The sequence below is a fragment of the Triturus cristatus genome, chromosome 7 (genome assembly GCF_964204655.1).
Source record: "Triturus cristatus chromosome 7, aTriCri1.1, whole genome shotgun sequence".
NCBI classification, from domain to species: domain Eukaryota; kingdom Metazoa; phylum Chordata; class Amphibia; order Caudata; family Salamandridae; genus Triturus; species Triturus cristatus.
Window position 1 is genome coordinate 569918602 of NC_140590.1, and position 18377 is coordinate 569936978.

At 48.8% G+C, this 18377-nt stretch overlaps 1 protein-coding gene across 1 annotated transcript in view; it reads left to right on the top strand.

The window, feature by feature from the left end:
* The window catches only part of XYLT2 (xylosyltransferase 2), a 101836-nt gene that overhangs the window by 79339 nt on the left and 4120 nt on the right, over positions 1–18377 (top strand). Inside the window, exons 9-10 of the mRNA XM_085617097.1 lie at positions 4755–4950; positions 17676–18009. Of these exons, the coding sequence (XP_085473223.1) occupies positions 4755–4950; positions 17676–18009 (530 nt within the window). The remainder of the gene's footprint in view (positions 1–4754; positions 4951–17675; positions 18010–18377) is intronic.

Below are 18377 nucleotides of genomic sequence, written 5' to 3' on the forward strand. Positions count from 1 at the left end.
TGTTGTTTGGAGTGGTGGGCTATTGGGTTTAGATTTGTTGAATGTTTTGAGTGTGATAAACTCAGCAGCAAATACTTAAACCTCTGAGTTGTATAGCTTTGCCCACAGATCCACAGTCCCTGAAACCTATGAAAATATATATGTATATGAATATGGTACATGGTACTCACCAAACCTGAACAACAACTATTGACACTAGGATTGACCTTTTGCCCGGAATCAAACTTTTCCTATAAACAGACACAAATTGATATTTTTAAATTCATTTGTTAATTAAAATTAAGAAAACTTTTGCAGCTCAATAAATTTCAACCTAAAGTTATTGAATCTGGAGCTGGGACTAGCAGCATTGGCAATTTACAAGTTATGGATCTCACCACTATTCAAGTATTGCAATCTCTTGCTGACCATGAATTTGATGATCCTACTGGTGAGCATGGTTTAGTGGATGATATTCAAATGGGTGCGGGTGCGTCCAGTCCTTTTCGCCCTCCCTCTTCCTTCTATCCCCTCATGCCCAAAGACTCCATCGATGTGTTTAGCGACATATCTGATCAGTTCTGTCTATTCCAAAATCCACAGTCGAAACTACTGGTCCAAAAGTTATTGGACTCTTATGAAAAAGTTACAAAACAACAATGAGGTAATTGTAAGTAGTGCTGATAAGGGTGGCAATATTGTCTGATGGCCGAGGACAGAATATCTGGCTGATGCCCAACGCCACTTATCAGACTCTAGCTGTTATTGTAAAGTTCCACGTCAGCAATTAAACGTAGTCAAGGAAGTTGTATTCAAACATCTTCATCAATGGAAAAGACTTGGCCTTTTGGCTAAAAACGAGTTTCTCTTCTTAAAGAATGATCACCCTACCACTCCAATTTTGTACTTCATTCTGAAGGTACATAAGGGCATATCTCCTGTGCCTGGCAGACCTATTATTTCAGCAAGGAACAATGTTTTGGAGGCTATCTAAATATGTGGATTTTTTTCTTACAAGAGCACATGGTGCGTTTGCCCTCCTTCATTCAGGATACAGGTGATTTCCTGAGAAAAATTAAGGATGTCGAGTGGCAGTCCAGTTATCTGTTAATCTCCATGGACATAGCCTCATTGTACACTAGTATAATATTTGGCTGTTCAGTATTTTTTAAATGATCGAGCTCTGTGTTTACATGATCATAATTGAATTGCGTTTAAGTAACAATTTGTTCCTCTTCAACAAAGTTTTATATCATCAATTGAGGGGAGTGGCTATGGGGGCGTGCTTCTCTCCCAGCTATGCCTGTTTGTTGGTTGGCTGGTGGGAGGGGCATGTCCTTAAGCTCAGTACAAAGTAATTTGGGACACCCACATCAGATATTATTGTAGATACATTGAGGATGTGTTTTTGGCATGGGATGGTTCCCAGGAACAAGCATTACAATTTGTGACATCTATCAATGAGAACAGGCTCAATCTTAACTTTACAGCATCCATCAGTGAGCACAGGGTTGAATTTCTAGATGTGGAAGTGTTTGTTAGTAACAACTGCATACAAACCAAGTTACACAGAAAAAGTACCGCAGGGAACCCCACCCTACATGCCACTAGTCAACATCCTCAACATCTGATATGTAGCATACCATGTGGTGAATTCCTTCGCAAAAAGCGGATATGTAGCCTCTAATCAGATTTGTTTGAGTGTCAACTTGATGCCTTCAATGCTTTCTCAGGCATGGCTATCATCAAAGTGATCTAAAAGTGGCTTTGGATAAAGCTAATAGTCAGACCCGTGATATGTATTTGGCACCTAGGATTACATTGACTCCTGACTCTGTTGCCCAACCTTCTTTTGATGAGAATAGTACTGACAATCTACCTATTAGACTTATTACAACTTACAGCAAACAACAACAAATCCGTAGGATTATAAATGCCCTAATGGCCTATCATCCCAACGGATTTGACTTTAAGACCTCTGTTGCCACCAGTCCCTACTATTACATTCAGACAAGCACCCTCTATGAGGGCTGCTCTTGTTAAATCCAGCCCGGAATTAACCCTCAAAACTACTTGGCTGTGTAAAACAGGTTTTTTCAAATGCACATCATGCAGAGCCTGCAAATTTGGTGTTAATCGTACTGAGTATATGACAGCTTTCAGTAACTTTCCAGTCCACGTCAAAGAGCACTATACTTGTCGGACTGAATTTGCTGTGCACATGTTAGAATGTACTTGTCATCTGAAATATATTGGTACAACCAAACTGGTTGTGTTTAACAGAATTTTGCAGCATTTGCGTGCCATCATCAATTCGGATTCCAACTATCCTGTGGCGCGCCATTTTAAAGCAGTACATTCTAACAAAATTGATGACCTAAAATACTCCGTACTTGGGGCGGTTCCCATCTTTATTCGTGGTGGGCACAGAGAGAGGAAGTTGCAACAGCTTCAGTCTTTTTTTATCATGACTCTCGTCACAAAGATGCCGAATGACCTTAACTAACACAAGTGAAGACCTACATAACTTTTTCTAACTTTTTTAAGCACTTCTAGCTGTGGTGGGTCTTTCTCACAGTAGTTACCTCGTGTTTTTGCCCAGGTGCCCTGTAGATCAAGCTGTCTCTTCCTCCAATCTTATTTGATTATTTGATTTTTGCTGTATCTGTGTGAATCTATTTTTTAGTCTATCTATATCTGGATTTTACTGCTATTCAGTATTGCTGCTTTCTGTGTTTTCCCAAATCAGCTTTTGCCAGTTTTTTCTAATTTTGACTAAGTTTTTAGTCACCAATATTTTTGCTCAGGTTTTTTACCATCTAGCTTTCAGGACAGCCTGTTGGTTGTAAGTGTCCTTATCCAGCCTTATCATTTTATACACTTGCACATTTTGCACACGTTCTGGATATACATTCCACAAATTAATTGGTCTATTAGATTCTTCTTATGTACAGAGTGTATGTACAGCCACCATTAATTCATGACCAACATCCTTTATACCTTGTCCATTTAACATTTTTTATACTACGATACTTGGGGTAAGGGAGCATTTTCGGATATTGTTCCTGCTTTAGGTGCACTTTATTTGCCAAAATGACATTTCACACAGTGTAAATAATTGACATTTGTTTTACAAGGGTATTTTATCTTGTAATCGCAGTTTTTACACATCTCCTCTATATTTTATACTGTTTCAGTATTCGTGTTTTTAGAGAGTTTTATGGACGTAATTTTACAACAAAATATTTTCTGTTTGTTATAGCACATGTATTGATTTTATGAATTACTATTTAATGTGCACTCTATTCTAACATATAGGTTTGAACTTAGGGCTGTTTATTATGAAATAGTTTTTTTCACATTGTAGTCTGTTTTCTATGTACCCACACTATCACCTGACCAATCGTATATTTTTTTTGATTGGTCACACTCTGTATATCTAATGTGATTTGTCATCGGAGCGTCATGTGATGAAGATCGCTGTCAGCGATCGAAACTCGTCTGGGCGGACACTGGTCCGATACACTTTGTGGTGTTATGCAAGAATGAAAAAATAAATATCTGCGAATCAACTTTGGAGTGCCGTTGTGGTCTGTACCTGTGCCGTGTAAGTCCCTATTGGTAGTAGGGGTAGCAGGACTGTTTCTTTGGATATATATATATATATATATATATATATATATGCGTTATATCCTTTTATGCTCCAGTCACTGAGGAGAGGTGCCATTAAAAGAGCACTGTCTAAACATAGCATTACAATTCTGATGAGTCCTGAAGTTCCACGAGCCCACCGAGCTTCGGCAACAATAACATAGACCATAGGGACAATCTAATAAAAAGCAAGCTGTTTCTGCAAGGTAATGCAAATACATTTGGGTCGTATCAGGGCCACATTAGATGCTGGCACCTTCTACTTTTTGTGCTTCATATTTTCAGCTGGTACTCATCACACATCTTTTTAGAAATCCTTCTCCTTTTGGGGGTCACTGGAATTATGTGGTTCTGCAGCCACAGTATTTTCTGCATAATTAAGGATTTTTCGTATTTGCCACTTAATCTATCATATGATGCATAATGTGCAGATTTTAACAAAAGCGAAAAAAATATTTCTAGCTCAATCGGTTCAAACGATAAAAAAATATGTGACCGCACATATTCCCATGCAGCATAAGGCCTTTCGCCTTGGAGTTGTTTATCACTTTGTTTGTTAAACTGGTGCTAATGAAGTAGTAATTGAAGCAATGCTAACACAAAATGTGCTGCATTACCCTGCATAGTTTGCCTTTTTGTTACCGCACAATTTGGTCCTCCCCTGCTGCATAATTCCAGGGGCCCTGGTTATAGCTTTGACTGCACATTGATCCTATTGATCATTAATTACTGTATCACCTTGTATCTGAGTTTCTAATCCATATCACCAATGTAACTTTTCACTGCTCACCTTTACTATCAAGAGAGAGTAGTAAAGTACCCAAAGAAAGTAACTAGGATATGCATTTGAACTGCATTAGTACGTGTGGCTGTGTAGCACTGGGGTGAAGGGCAGTGCCCCATCCCAATGTTTTCCAGCACTCCAGGGAAAATGTCCACACAAGTGCCAATATTAATCTGTTCAGTGGTGTGCATTTTATTGACCTTGGAAGAATTAGATACCTAGTGAGCAATGCAGCATTTGAACACACAGATTTCAGCCTAAATGAATAAGTCTCTTGTGTCCTGCAGGACCCGTTTCTTTCCATCTTAACGCCCCTGTTTCTGTTACTTTGATTCCTCAGGTACAAGGCCATGGGTTTTCCTTCCAGTGTGCAGCTGTATTTCTATGATGACCATTTCCAGGGCTACCTGTTGATGCAGGAGGCTGAGAATGTCGCCACTGGTCAGACGGAGGTGCTAGAGATGTGGCTGATGCCTCAAGGGATGCAGAAGATTTCTGGTCACACTGGCCCAGCTACCCGACTACTGAGTTTAGAGGTATATTTCTGTGAAACATCTGTATTCCAACCAAATTATATCCATCCCCCTTAGTGTTAAAAAAAAAAAAACTCACTGTTACTTTGTCTTTAGGATTCAGCGACACCCGGGAAAGAAATGTTAGTTATCCTAAACCATTGACATGGTCCAATAGAAGTGAGATGTCAGTATGACCACAATGTTCTTACTCTCTCCTTCACACCCCCATCAGCTTCCATTTTCATCCATCTATTGCCCTGTCACGCTTTCTCCTTAATAAATAGAAGCCACATTTGAGGACAAAGTCACAAATCCGTAAATCAGTTTCCCACCCAGAAATCTGCTGCTGCAAAATCTATATCTGAAAGAAACACGTTAGTTAGATTCCTCACCTTAGAATATCCCCAGGCGTCAGGCTGGATCCGGAAAGATTTTTCGTCAGCAATACCCCTTGCACGTCGTTGGGCGTCATCTGCGGCTCCGTGTCAGTCGTTGGCGTCGTGCGCCGGAATGACGTCGTCTGAGTACTTAGACGCCGCCCTCGCGCGCTGACGTCAGTTCTTCTTTTTTCCGTGCCAGACAGCGCCGATCCGGGAGGAGCTTACCCCTTAGTCACTTTTTGACAAACATTTTTGACTCTTTTTGGTCTTCTGTCGACTCGACTCTGGTGCTGGTAGGATGCCTGGTTTTAAGGCCTGTGACTCCTGTCATCGACTGATGTCTGTGACGGACCACCATCGCTGGTGCCTTTACTGCCTGGGGGCCGACCACGATGCGGAGTCCTGCCTCGACTGTCAGGCCTTGACCTCGAAGGCTAGGCGGGAGCGGTCCCATAAGCTTCTCGAACTTCGGCACTCGGCTCCGCGCCGTTCACGGTCCCGGTCCAGGAGGAGGTCGAAGGACGGGTCGCGGAGCCGCAGCCACCATCATCGCTCGTCGGGCTCGAAGTCTTCGGGTAAGTCGAAGCGCTCAAATAAGTCCAAGAGGCGACACCGCTTTTCGGACTCCCCTCGCTGGTCACGCGACTCGGGCCGAACTTTCACAGGACTGGGCAGACGAACTGGGGGATGCCAGTGGTCTGGACACCTCCCCGGACGCTGGTTTCATCTCTCCTCCGACTTTGGCCTTGGAGGAAGTTGCTGCTTTTTCAGTGGTGCTGCGCAAGGCGGCCGAAGCCCTTGGGCTGGAGTTGCCTGCTGTGGCCGTGAGTACTAACATCCTCACTGAAGTGCGTCAACCGTCAGCAAGCTCCACAGAGCCTCTGCTGCAGTTCAATGAGGCACTAGTGGACGTTCTGCAGGGCACCTGGTCGAAGCCCTCCACAGTACCTCCTGTGGATCGGAACGTGGCCCGGCGCCACCGCCCTGCTCCGGGCGACCCCAGTTTTCTGTCCCAACACCCCACGCCCTAGAGTCTGGTTATCCAGGCCTCGACTTCCCAATCCTCCTTCCCGTCCGCTCCTCCGGATCGGGAATCCAAGAGGCTTGAACAGTTCGGAAAGAAGCTGTTCTCTTCCCTTAGTTTGGGACTGCGGTCCTTGAATACCGCTTGCCTCTTGGATCTTTATTCCCACTCTCTGTGGGATACGGTGGAGGACGTGCTGCCCCTGTGTCCGGAGGAGGCCCGGTCACGGCTCACCCAGGTGCTTGCTGACGGGCGAGATGCAGCACGACATGCCATACGATGTGGACTAGACACCACGGACTCGCTGCGTAGGGCGATTTCAACCACGGTGGTGGTCCGTCGCCACGCCTGGCTACGGTCCACGTCTGTCTCGGGGGATGTCCAGAGTACCCTAATGGATATGCCCTTTGATGGCACTCGCCTTTTTGGCGAGAAGGCGGATAGTGCGCTGGCTCGCTTCAAGGACTCCCGGGCTACGGCCAAGTCCTTGGGTCTTTCGGCCCCGCGGCCGCAAACTTCCGCCTTTCGTGGCCAGGGAAGGGGCGCCTCCTCACGTCCGCCTAGCCACCGGCCGCAGAACCAACCTGCACGCGGTCGCGGACGTGGATTCCGCCGAGGCGGTACTGGAGGACAACGTACCGGTCAGTCCACATCCACCCCGGCAGTATCCGCCTCAAAGCCCTCCTAGTCCGAGCTTTCAGGCTCATTCCACGCCAGTGGGGGGCAGAGTTCGCCATCACCTGCTCCACTGGCGTTCCATCACGTCGGACAGGTGGGTGCTGCAAATCGTCTGAAGGGGCTACTCCCTCCCCTTCGAGACGACCCCTCCAGCCATGCCACCGCAGTACCACCGTATGTCAGGGGATCACTTGAATCTTCTGTGGGAGGAAGTTACGGCCCTCTTGGCCAAAGAGGCCGTCGAGCACGTTCCTGGTCCAGAAGTAGGTTGTGGTTGCTATTCCCACTACTTTCTGGTTCCCAAGAAGGGCAAAGGGGGCCTACGCCCTATCTTGGACCTCAGGAGCGTCAACGCCTTCCTCCGGAAGGAGAGGTTCAAGATGCTCACCTTAGCTCAGGTTCTGGCTGCCCTAGATCCTGGCGACTGGATGGTAGCGTTGGACTTGCAGGATGCTTATTTTCACATCCCCGTCCTGCCGGCCCACCAGCGTTACCTGCGGTTCACGGTGGGTCAGGAGCACTTTCAGTTCACCGTGCTCCCCTTCGGCCTCACCAGTGCCCCTCAGGTGTTCACGAAGGTGATGGCGGTGGTCGCAGCTCATCTGTGCAGATCAGGGGTTCCAGTCTTCCCCTATCTCGACGACTGGCTGTTGAAGGCGGGCTCGCCCCAGCGAGTCACCTCCCACCTCCAGACTACGGCCGACCTCCTGCATTTGCTGGGGTTCTCCATCAATGTGCCAAAGTCGCACCTGAGACCCTCCCAGAAGCTCCTCTTCATTGGAGCGGATCTGGATTCGGTGCAGTTCCGGGCCTATCCTCCGGAACAGCAGGTCCGGGATATTCAGGCTCTGATTCCCATCTTTCGTCCTCTATCCTGGGTTTCAGTCAGGTTGGTGCTGGGGCTGATGGGCTCCTGCATCCTGTTGGTGCATTACGCCAGGTGGCGAATGCGGACTCTGCAGTGGGACCTGAAGTTTCAGTGGGCCCAGCATCGGGGCAACCTGTCCGACCATGTCTTGATCTCGGAGGGCACTGCAAAGCAGTTGCAGTCGTGGCTCACGAACCACGATTGGGTCAGCGGCAGATCCTTCTTCCTACCCCAACCGGAGCACGTGGTAGTGACTGATGCATCCCTCCTAGGATAGGGGGACCACATGGGGAGGCGGAGATCAGAGGACTCTGGTCTCCGGCGGAGACTCGGCTCCATATCAACCTTTTGGAGCTGAGAGTGGTCCGGCTTGCACTGAAGTCATTCCTTCCCTCTGTCCACGGACAACACCACTGCCATGTGGTATTGCAACAAACCGGGCGGGTGGGGTCGTGGACCCTTTGTCAGGAGGCTCGGCGCCTCTGGACATGGCTGGAACACCAGGGCATCACCCTGGTGGTTCAACATCTGGCGGGCTCTCTGAACGCCAGAGCAGACGAATGCAGCCGCCGGTGCATGATGGATCACGAATGGCGTCTAAACTCGGACGAGGTGCAAGGTGTCTTTCTGCAGTGGGGAGAGCCTTGGTTAGATCTATTCGCCACCGAAGAGAACGCGCAATGTCCGTAGTTCTGCGCGTTGGAGTTTCCAAGGCGGTACTCGCTCAGGGACGCCTTTCGTCGCGAGTGGAGTTGCGGTCTGTTGTACGCCTTTCCGCCTATACCACTTCTGCCCAGAATGCTGAAGAAGATCCGGCGCGACCGGGCCCAAGTCATCTTAGTGGCTCCGGATTGGGCACGAAGGTACTGGTATCCCGAGCTACTCAGTATGTCAATCGACTCCCCGATACGACTGCCTCTTCAGGAGGACCTTCTGTCGCAGCAGCAGGGGATGGTCCTCCACCCGAACCTGTCCAGTCTCCACCTCCATGCGTGGAGATTGAGCGGCGACAATTGATGCCATTTGACTTGCCTCCTGAAGTCTGTGATGTTATTCTGGCAGCCAGGCGTCCCTCCACAAAAAACGGTATACGCCTGCAGGTGGAACAAATTTGTGGCATGGTGCACAGCAAAGGCTGTGGATCCCCTTTCTGCCCCTCTTTCTGAGTTTCTTCTCTTTCTTCTTTCTCTAGCCCAGCAGAGCTCTGCTCTGGGCACGCTTAAAGGTTATCTTTCAGCTATCTCTGCTTTCTTACGGCTTCCTGATCAGCCTTCTCTTTTCAAATCCCCTGTTGTTTCTCGTTTCCTTAAGGGCATTACTCACATGTTTCCTCCTGTCCCCTTCATAATGCCTCAGTGGGATTTGAATCTAGTCTTGATTTTTCTGATGTGCGCTCCCTTTGAGCCTCTTCACAATTGTCCCATTCGTCTTCTGACTCTTAAGACTGCTTTCCTGGTAGCTATCACCTCGGCTAGACTGGTGAGTAAGCTCCAGGCTCTATCGTCTAAGCCTCCTTTTCTTTCTGTTCCTCCGGACAAGGTTGTCCTCCGGACTAGTCCTTCCTTTCTTCCGAAAGTGGTGACTCCCTTTCACATCGGGCAATCTGTCACGTTGCCCACCTTCTTTCCGCCTCCGCATCCTTCGAAAGAGGAAGAGAGGCTCCACCGTCTGGACCCAAAACGGGCGCTGTCCTTTTATTTGGACCGCACCAAACAGTTCCGGGTGGACGACCAGCTTTTTGTTGGATACGTGGGTGCTAAGAAGGGAAGGGCAGTACACAAGCGGACCATCTCGCGGTGGCTCGTATTGTGTATAAAAGCTTGTTACTCCTTGGCTAAAAAGGACCCTCCTGTAGGGCTGAGAGCTCATTCCACCCGGGCCACAGCGGCGACTACTGCCCTGGGACGGGGAGTTCCCTTGCAGGACATCTGTCGGGCGGCGACGTGGGCCTCGCTGCACACGTTTGCCAAGCATTATTGCCTGGACAGCCAAGTCCGGAGAGATGGCTTCTTTGGCCGTTCTGTTTTCCAGGACTTTCTGGTGTGATCTTGGTTCACAGACCCACCACCGGGGTTGGTATTCCTGGGGTATCTATTCTAAGGTGAGGAATCTAACTAACATGTTTCTTTCAGATGAACAAGTTCTGTAGTAGGGGATCTCTGAATATAGTCATAATCTAGTGAATAGTCCCGCCCATGTGCGTGGACCCCGGAGCAATAAAAAATAATCTCTTAAGGTGTCAAATCATGCAGACCTGCATCCACCTTTAAGAGAGAATTTAATTTAAAGACAGATAATGCAGCCTATACCCACAGGCTACACTGTCCAGTACTTCAACTAGAATTCCACCAACATCCACAAACAGCACTGCCTGTCCAGCTTTTCTCCACACAGGAAAAAACCCTGCCTCTACCAGCAAAAGCCTCTGGAATTATAGAGAGGAAGGAATGGACAGACAAGCCCCATAGGCTGCCATTATGTGGCTGAGAACAGGATACTGTGCCTTTAAGAAAACTTTCCAGATTTCCAGAACTTTCCCAGTATCCCAGAATGCACAGCAGGTCCCTTCTACTTTCAGTTCTTTTTTCCGGCTCCTGCTAGCAGGACCCTGGAGCATTAGCTCTTCATTTTTTGAGCTTTTATTCATTTTTTTTTTCTGGATTTTGAAGTTTCACTCGACGTCTTTGGCCTTTGTCTACATTCTGCTGTGGTTTTTTGGCAGAATTTCTGCAGTTTCTTGTCTCTATTTAATCTGACAAGTGCTTTGACTGCGGTAGGACGTAAAGGCCAAAGCTGAAGCTCACAGAGTTTGTCTTCTGTGCTTGCCTGGGTCTTATGTCTTTGACACCTGTCTAGGCATCTTCTTCAGCCTCTGGGTAAGGAGAGGGTAGGTCCTCTACCACGTCCCATGCTGTGGCCTCGGGGGCTTTCCCCAGTAGGAACGGGACTGTAGAACAGCGCGATTCCGGTCAGCATCGAGAACGGCGACGTCGAGAGCAGGTATGACACCTAATGCTCTCCGTCGACCCAAGAAAAAGCCCACGTCAAGGAGTAGACCTTGACGTCGAGGTGATGCTTGACGTCGAGGTGATGCTTGACGTCGAGGTGATGCTTGACGTCGAGGTGATGCTTGACGTCGAGGTGATGCTTGACGTCGAGGTGATGCTTGACGTCGAGGGCTTGACGTCGAGGGCTCGACGTCGAGGGCTCGACGTCGAGGCGCAGTGAAGTAAGGTTCGACACCGCTGTGGTGGTGACGTCGCAGTGATGGTGACGTCGCAGTAATGGGGATGTCATGGGTGACGTTGAGGGGTCATTACTGGCGCTCGATGTCTAGGTCCCGTTCTGGACCTCCCTCCGTAGTGAGCCTATCATCGTAGGCGGGGACTTCGTTTTCCTGGCAACGTCGACTCTCGACGCTGAACTGGGGGTGGACGCCGAGGAACCCTTCGGAGTTCGGGGCTACTTACACGTGGTCCGCTCAGAAGCGAGGGACTTTGGTCCCTTTGTTTAGTAGTGTCTGCGTACCGGCTCACCATCTAGGTCGCCTCCTGCTCCGCCCCCACTGGTGATACCACGGGGATGCCGCAGAATTCTCTCCGGCTCATCTCCCACTCACCGAGGGGCCTATGGCTCCTCAGCCGGCGATTTCCCCCCCGACCCCCCCTGGGAAACTTGATGTCCCTAGCACGAGGTCTCGTGTGGGGGCGTCGGTCCCATGGACTCTGCTGTCTTCCATAAGGTCACGTCGTCACCGTTTTGGAAGGTCTCGGGTCAGGCAGGGATGCTTCTTACGTGAGTAAGGAGAGGTGCTCTCCTGCTCTTACGACTTGCCCCCTTAGCGGGTTGTTCACTGGTGTGTGGTACTTGACTTTCGTACACGGTCACCGGCCAGTAGATTCTGGCTTCGGAGCTTCCTGTAATAGTTGACATCAGTGAGGTGTAAGACTCTACAGATGAAACCTCTTGCTGGGCCGTAGTGATAAATCCCTGTGTGAGTTCCTTCTCCAAAGTGTGGATCTCCTGCCCAGAGACAGGGAGAGTCTACAGGGCATGATGGTTGCGGATATATATATTCTTCGGCTCTGCAGCAGATATTTCGCTTCAGGCGAAACCCGGGCATTGCCATGGTTTTGTTCTACGGCAACATACTTGTCTTCGTCTGACATCTCTGAGGCCTGCGGCACAGCAGTGTGTTTCCAATCTTCCGTTCTCTGCCGCAACTCTTGTGCTCCCATGCGGATAGCGAGGTGGCCCGCATGAAGGCCGATGCAGAGGCTTTGAAGGCTGTATGTTGGGAGGGGCATGGAGAACGGCTTAAGGCCGTCCGTCCTCTCCAGCGGCGTTATGCCTCCCAGATGTTGTTTCTGCGGTCTCGGGCCGCCATTGAATCATTCAAGTGCTGAATGTCATGCGACTCTTCCAGTTCTCCTCCAGCGCTCCCTCCATCTCAATCGTGCCCCATGCGCGAGTTGTAGAAGGAGGCCACCACCCTCTTCCAGTAAAGGAAGATAGAATCGGCCCCTCTGGGACGGAATGGAAAGGGATGGTACTCACTGTTCCTTCTAGTGTGCCAGGGAGACATGACCGAGTTTGGACCCGTGTTCGGCGTGCGACAAGCCGCCTCGTGGGGTCAAAGAGTAATAAATTCCGGTGGAGGTCCCTGCATTAGATTTCCCCTCAACTTCATCAGGGAGATTGACTATGCGCATTAGATCTGAAGGCCGCAGATTCTCACGTACCCCTGGCGGGGAAAATATCGCGAGTTCCTGCTTCTCACAGTGGGCAACGACCATTATCATTGCTTTGTGCCTCCTTTCGGCCTGAAGCCAACACCTCGGAATGTTCCATACGCTAGGACGTAGTGGCTGCGCATATGGGAGTAACAGTGTCTTTGTCTATCCGTTTCTGGACGACAGGTTGATCAAGGCAGCTACTTTCAGGTAGCGCGCCTGCATTTCACTCGGACTTTCTTTCTCTTACTTCGTTTGGGCCTCTGCACCAACCTCACGAGGTCTGTCTTGGCTCAACGACTGTGTGCCCTTCGGAGGGGAGACACTCTTCGATCCTTCGAAAGCCTCGAGTTCTCATAATCATGCCCCCCCCCCCCCCCCCCAACGGTGGGGCCGGTCTCGTCTCTGATGATTGGTTGATCAAGGCTAACTCCTTCTCGGAAGCGCAAGCGCACTTCCTGAAGACGTGCATTCTCTTGAACAAGCTGGGGTTGCACGTCAACATGTCCAAGTCTGTCCCGACGCCGGTCCAGTGCATACAGTACGTGGGGGCCTCCATCTCTACGCTGTCAGTAAGCGTGTCTCCTTCGGAGGAGGGACGATTGTCACTCCTTCGGAAGACTCAGGCCCTTATGACCGCTCCATCGACAACAGTGAGGAAGGTGTCTTCGCTGCTGGGATCGATGGCATCATGTATCTTCCTCACACACGGCTGCACATGAGGCCACTGCTGGAGGGCTTGGAGGATCAGTGGGATCAGAGGACAGGTTCTTGGGACGACAAGATACGGCTGTCTCTACATGCTCTTCAGTCTCTGAAGTGGTGGTGTTCGGCGGAAAACCTCCTCAGGGGGGTTCCCTTCCACAAGGACATTCCCACGAAAAGTGTCGTGACGGATGCGTCTCTCCAAGGCTGGGGAGTGCATTCCGGGGACTTGCAGATTCAGGGAACGTGGTCCCCGTTGGAGTCGACGTACCACATCAATTTCCTGCAACTCAGAGCTGTCTTCCTGGCACTGAAGGCCTTCCTGCCGTCCTTCCAGACCAACTCGCTGCTGATACAGACGGACAATACAACCACTATGTATTACCTCAACAAGCAGGGGGGTCGAGATCGCGCACTCTGTCGCAGGAGGCGCAGGCGATCTGGCACTGGCTTCTGGCCCGAGGACTGACGATTACGGCCACGCATCTGCCAGGGGTGCAGAATGCTCAGGCGGACGCACTGAGCAGGCTGCTTCAGGAAAACCACGAATGGGTCATAAACGACGAAGTACTAGGAGAAGTCTTCGCAAGGTGGGGGACTCCAGACGTAGTGCTGTTCGCCACCGCCGAAAACAGCAAAATGCCGAGACTTCGCATCCAGGTACTACCAGCGGGGTACGCTGGGGAATGCGTTATGGATCGATTGGTCGAACAGCTTTCTGTACGCTTTTCCACCCATTCCCCTGATTCCGGCAGTGCTCATCAAGCTGTCCCAGTCCAGGGCGCGGATGATCCTGATCGCCCCGGAATGGCCCAGACAGTGGTGGTTCACGGACCTACTTCACCGGTCTCTCCTTCCTCACATACGGTTGCCGTGCAGGCCGGACCTTCTCACGAAGTTCGGGGGGCGGACGGTGCACCCCAACCTCTAGTCTTTGAGTTTGGCAGCATGGCTCCTGAAATAGTGCAATATGGCCATCTGAATCTGCCAGAAGATTGTATGGACATACTGAAGGAGTCTAAACGGCCTTCCACTAGGACGTCTTATGCCTATAAGTGGAAGAGGTTCTGTATCTGGTGTAAGTCCAAGAACTTTGATCCTACGACATGTAAGGAAGATGTCATCCTTCCGTACCTTTTGCATTTGGCGCAGTCTGGCCTTACTTTCCATTCCATTAAGGTTCATCTGGCTGCTTTGACTGCTTACAGGAAATGCCCTTCACAGACTTCCTTCTTTCAGATCCCTGTGGTCAAGGATTTTTTGGAAGGCTTGAAGAAAGTGTTTCCTCCTGTCAGACTTCCCTCGCCTTCCTGGGACTTGAATGTGGTGCTGTCCAGACTGATGAAGGAGCCTTTTGAACCCATTCACAAGGCTTCATTGCAGCACCTATCCTGGAAGGCGACGTTCCTAGTGGCCATTACATCGGCCCGCAGGGTGAGTGAACTTCAGGCATTATGTTGTCAAGAACCTTATACTGTCTTTCATGCTGCTAAGGTTGTGATGCGTACTCACCCTAAATTTCTTCCTAAGGTTATCTCTGATTTTCATGTCAACCAGACCATAACTTTGCCTACGTTCTTTCAGAATCCCTCTTCGCCAGCGGAAAGGTCTCTCCATTCCCTGGATGTTCGGAGGGTGTTGAAATTTTATCTGATTCGTTGGTCAGACCAATTGTTTGTTAATTATGGATCAGTCGGGACCGGTCTCGCGACCTCTAAGCAGTCTATTTCTCGGTGGATTGTGTCCTGCATACAATTGTGTTATCAAAAGGCTAATAAGACCTTAGGGGGTAAACCTAAGGCTCATTCCACCAGGGGCAAAGCTGCCACGACGGCTTTGCTGCGTAATGTTCTGATTGCAGAAATCTGCAAGGCGGCCACTTGGAAGTCGGTCCATACCTTTGCTGTGCATTGCTGTCTGGACACGGATGCCAGAGCAGATGTTCAGGTTGGGCAGGCTTCGCTGCGAAATTTATTCGCACAGTAGTGGTATTGTCTTGTGTGTTCTCCACCGCCGTTGTTGTATGGGGATGGGCTTGCCATTCTATTCACTAGATTATGACTATACACAGAGATCCCCTACTACAGAAGGAGTAGTTTCTTTTCTGTAACTCCAGTTCTGTAGTAGGGGTATCTCTGTGATAGTCATAAGCGCCCGCCCTCCTCCCCGGTGGAGAGATAATTCTTCATGTGAGGAATGCTACAGGTCTGGCGTGCTACGCCTTCAAAAAGAACTGAAAGTAGAAGGGACCTGCTGTGCATTCTGGGATACTGGGAAAGTTCTGGAAATCTGGAAAGTTTTCTTAAAGGCACAGTATCCTGTTCTCAGCCACATAATGGCAGCCTATGGGGCTTGTCTGTCCATTCCTTCCTCTCTATAATTCCAGAGGCTTTTGCTGGTAGAGGCAGGGTTTTTTCCTGTGTGGAGAAAAGCTGGACAGGCAGTGCTGTTTGTGGATGTTGGTGGAATTCTAGTTGAAGTACTGGACAGTGTAGCCTGTGGGTATAGGCTGCATTATCTGTCTTTAAATTAAATTCTCTCTTAAAGGTGGATGCAGGTCTGCATGATTTGACACCTTAAGAGATTATTTTTTATTGCTCCGGGGTCCACGCACATGGGCGGGACTATTCACTAGATTATGACTATCACAGAGATACCCCTACTACAGAACTGGAGTTACAGAAAAGAAACTACTCCTTACTTACCTTCGGTAACGATGTATCTGTAAGAAACATTAGTTAGTTAGATTCCTCACCGCCCCACCCATCCTCCCCGTTCTGCGAACCGACATCTAGGGTTAAGGCTATCCTTTCTAAGGCCCTAGATTTTTTGGCACCAGTGTCTGTGTCTTGCATGGCTCTGCATTCCTGGCGCGTAAAGCTATGTACAAGAACTGACGTCTGCGCGCGAGGGCGGCATCTAAGTACTCCGACGTCATTCCGGCGCACGACGCCAACGACTTGACGCGGAGCCGCAGACGACGCGTAGCGACGCGCAAGGGGTATTGCTGACAAAAAATCTTTCCGGATCCAGCCTGACGCCTGGGGATATTCTAAGGTGAGGAATCTAACTAACTAATGTTTCTTACAGATACATCGTTACCGAAGGTAAGTAACTTGTTCTTCGAAAAGCTACTGCAGCACTGAACTCCGAGATCATCACTCCTTCTGAGACCATCTCAGGGCTGGGTCACTGACTGTGTGATTTTGTTTATGGTTTTAATTGACTAATAAACTAAACATATAATAAAGACTCACCGTGCAGGCTCAGGAACATGACCTTATATTTGCACGAGTGGAGTTGAGCCAAAGCAAGTTTTCTCTCTGGGTCGAGGGCCATTCATCATTGTTTACAGCCTCCACAACAAAATACTCAACAAGAGAATTCACTTAAGCTAATCTTCCTTTGAAAGCTGAGACACTAAACTGGATTGGAGCCAGAAATGCTGTTGCTGGAAAATGATTTTTTTAAAAATCACGTGAATTACAGGCATACTTGAATGTCCTGGTAACATCCCATGTTGTTGAGTTGTAGTTCAACCCATCAAACACCGATGCCTTTTCTGGCTGTCTTATGGTAAGAAAAGCTACATATTGAACAGTTTTAAGTTTAGAGAAATGCCACTGAAAGTTCCTTTTCATTGGTAATACACACTTCCATAAGGTGCGAACACCTGTAAGACCCTTTCTCTGTAGCCACCCCTTAATCGAAAAAAAACTATTAAATGTATCCCCCCTCACTTGCCTCTTTCTCTTTATTCTTTCTCTTCCCTTCCCCCCCCCTCCCAAAACTGTGGGCAGTGTTCACGATGAATTTCAGTCAAGAAGTAGTCCAGTGCATACTTGTTCTTCAGGCCAATGTACAGCCATTCTTGGCACCAGAGTGTGCACACCCTTTTCTGCTGAAAAGTGGAAAAGAAGTAACTATTTCCTTACAAAAAGCTTTTAATTGTTGTTTAAAAGGTGTTTTTTTTCAGTAATGTGCTGGTTCTCTGAACCCTCCCACTGGGCAGCCCCTTTTTCTGTTTCAGCACACACTCCTCACTTCATTTTATACATTCCTATTATGACTTGTGCGTTTTTACCACACACACCTAAGTGCCTTCACGTTGTGCCCTAAGGTTGCAACCCTATTAACCATATGCATTTTCTTCCATGCCCCAAAAGGCATATTCAGTTAGCACCCGATAACCCTTTCGTCTTATGCCATTACTTATGCCATATAACAACCATTTATTTTTCACAACCAGACTGTAAGCTCTTGGTTCCCTCCCTTTGCCTGGCAGCTCCTGGCTTCGCCTCCTCTCCCAATCCTGATGAAAAAGTGACTCCTAGTCTGTTTTATTTATTTTCCTGCAGGTTGGAACAGATTGGGATCCGAAAGAGCGAATCTTCCGGAATTTTGGTGGGCTTATGGGGCCCTTTGACGAGCCTGTGGCCATGCAGAAGTGGTCTCGAGGTGCCAACCTGACAGTGACGGTGGTTTGGGTGGACCCCACGTACATTGTGGCTGCGTCTTATGACATCACTGTGGATGTGGAGGCAGAGTTCACACAGTACAAGCCGTCTCTGAGTCTTCCGCTGCGGCCTGGGGTCTGGAGCGTTCGCATCCTGCATTTTTGGGAGCCTGTGGGGGAAACTCAGTTTCTAGTAGCACCCCTGAACTTCCATCGGAAGGAACCTATAAAAAAAGGTGAGGACTCATCAAGATTTGGCAGGGGGCACCTTGGGCAACTCATCATTTTTACTGAGTTCAATTTGACTTTGATTTAACAGTATGGGAGAAATGCTGCCACACATTTCTGACATAGATGTTAGGTGCAACATAGGTTTGCAGAAGCTGGTGGTTTTGTAGAGCGGTATTGCTAACTATCTCCCGTGGATCTTTAAAGGTAAGCTGCACTTCTCAACACTTGAACATTACTATGTCAATATTACCTAAGAAGGCTCATCAGTGTCTAGATCAATATTGCCCATTGTATTCTCTACATTGGCTGGTGAGTTTGTTGCCTATGGTGTCTCATGGTCTTGTACGGTATTATTCACTACAGAGGCTTGTGG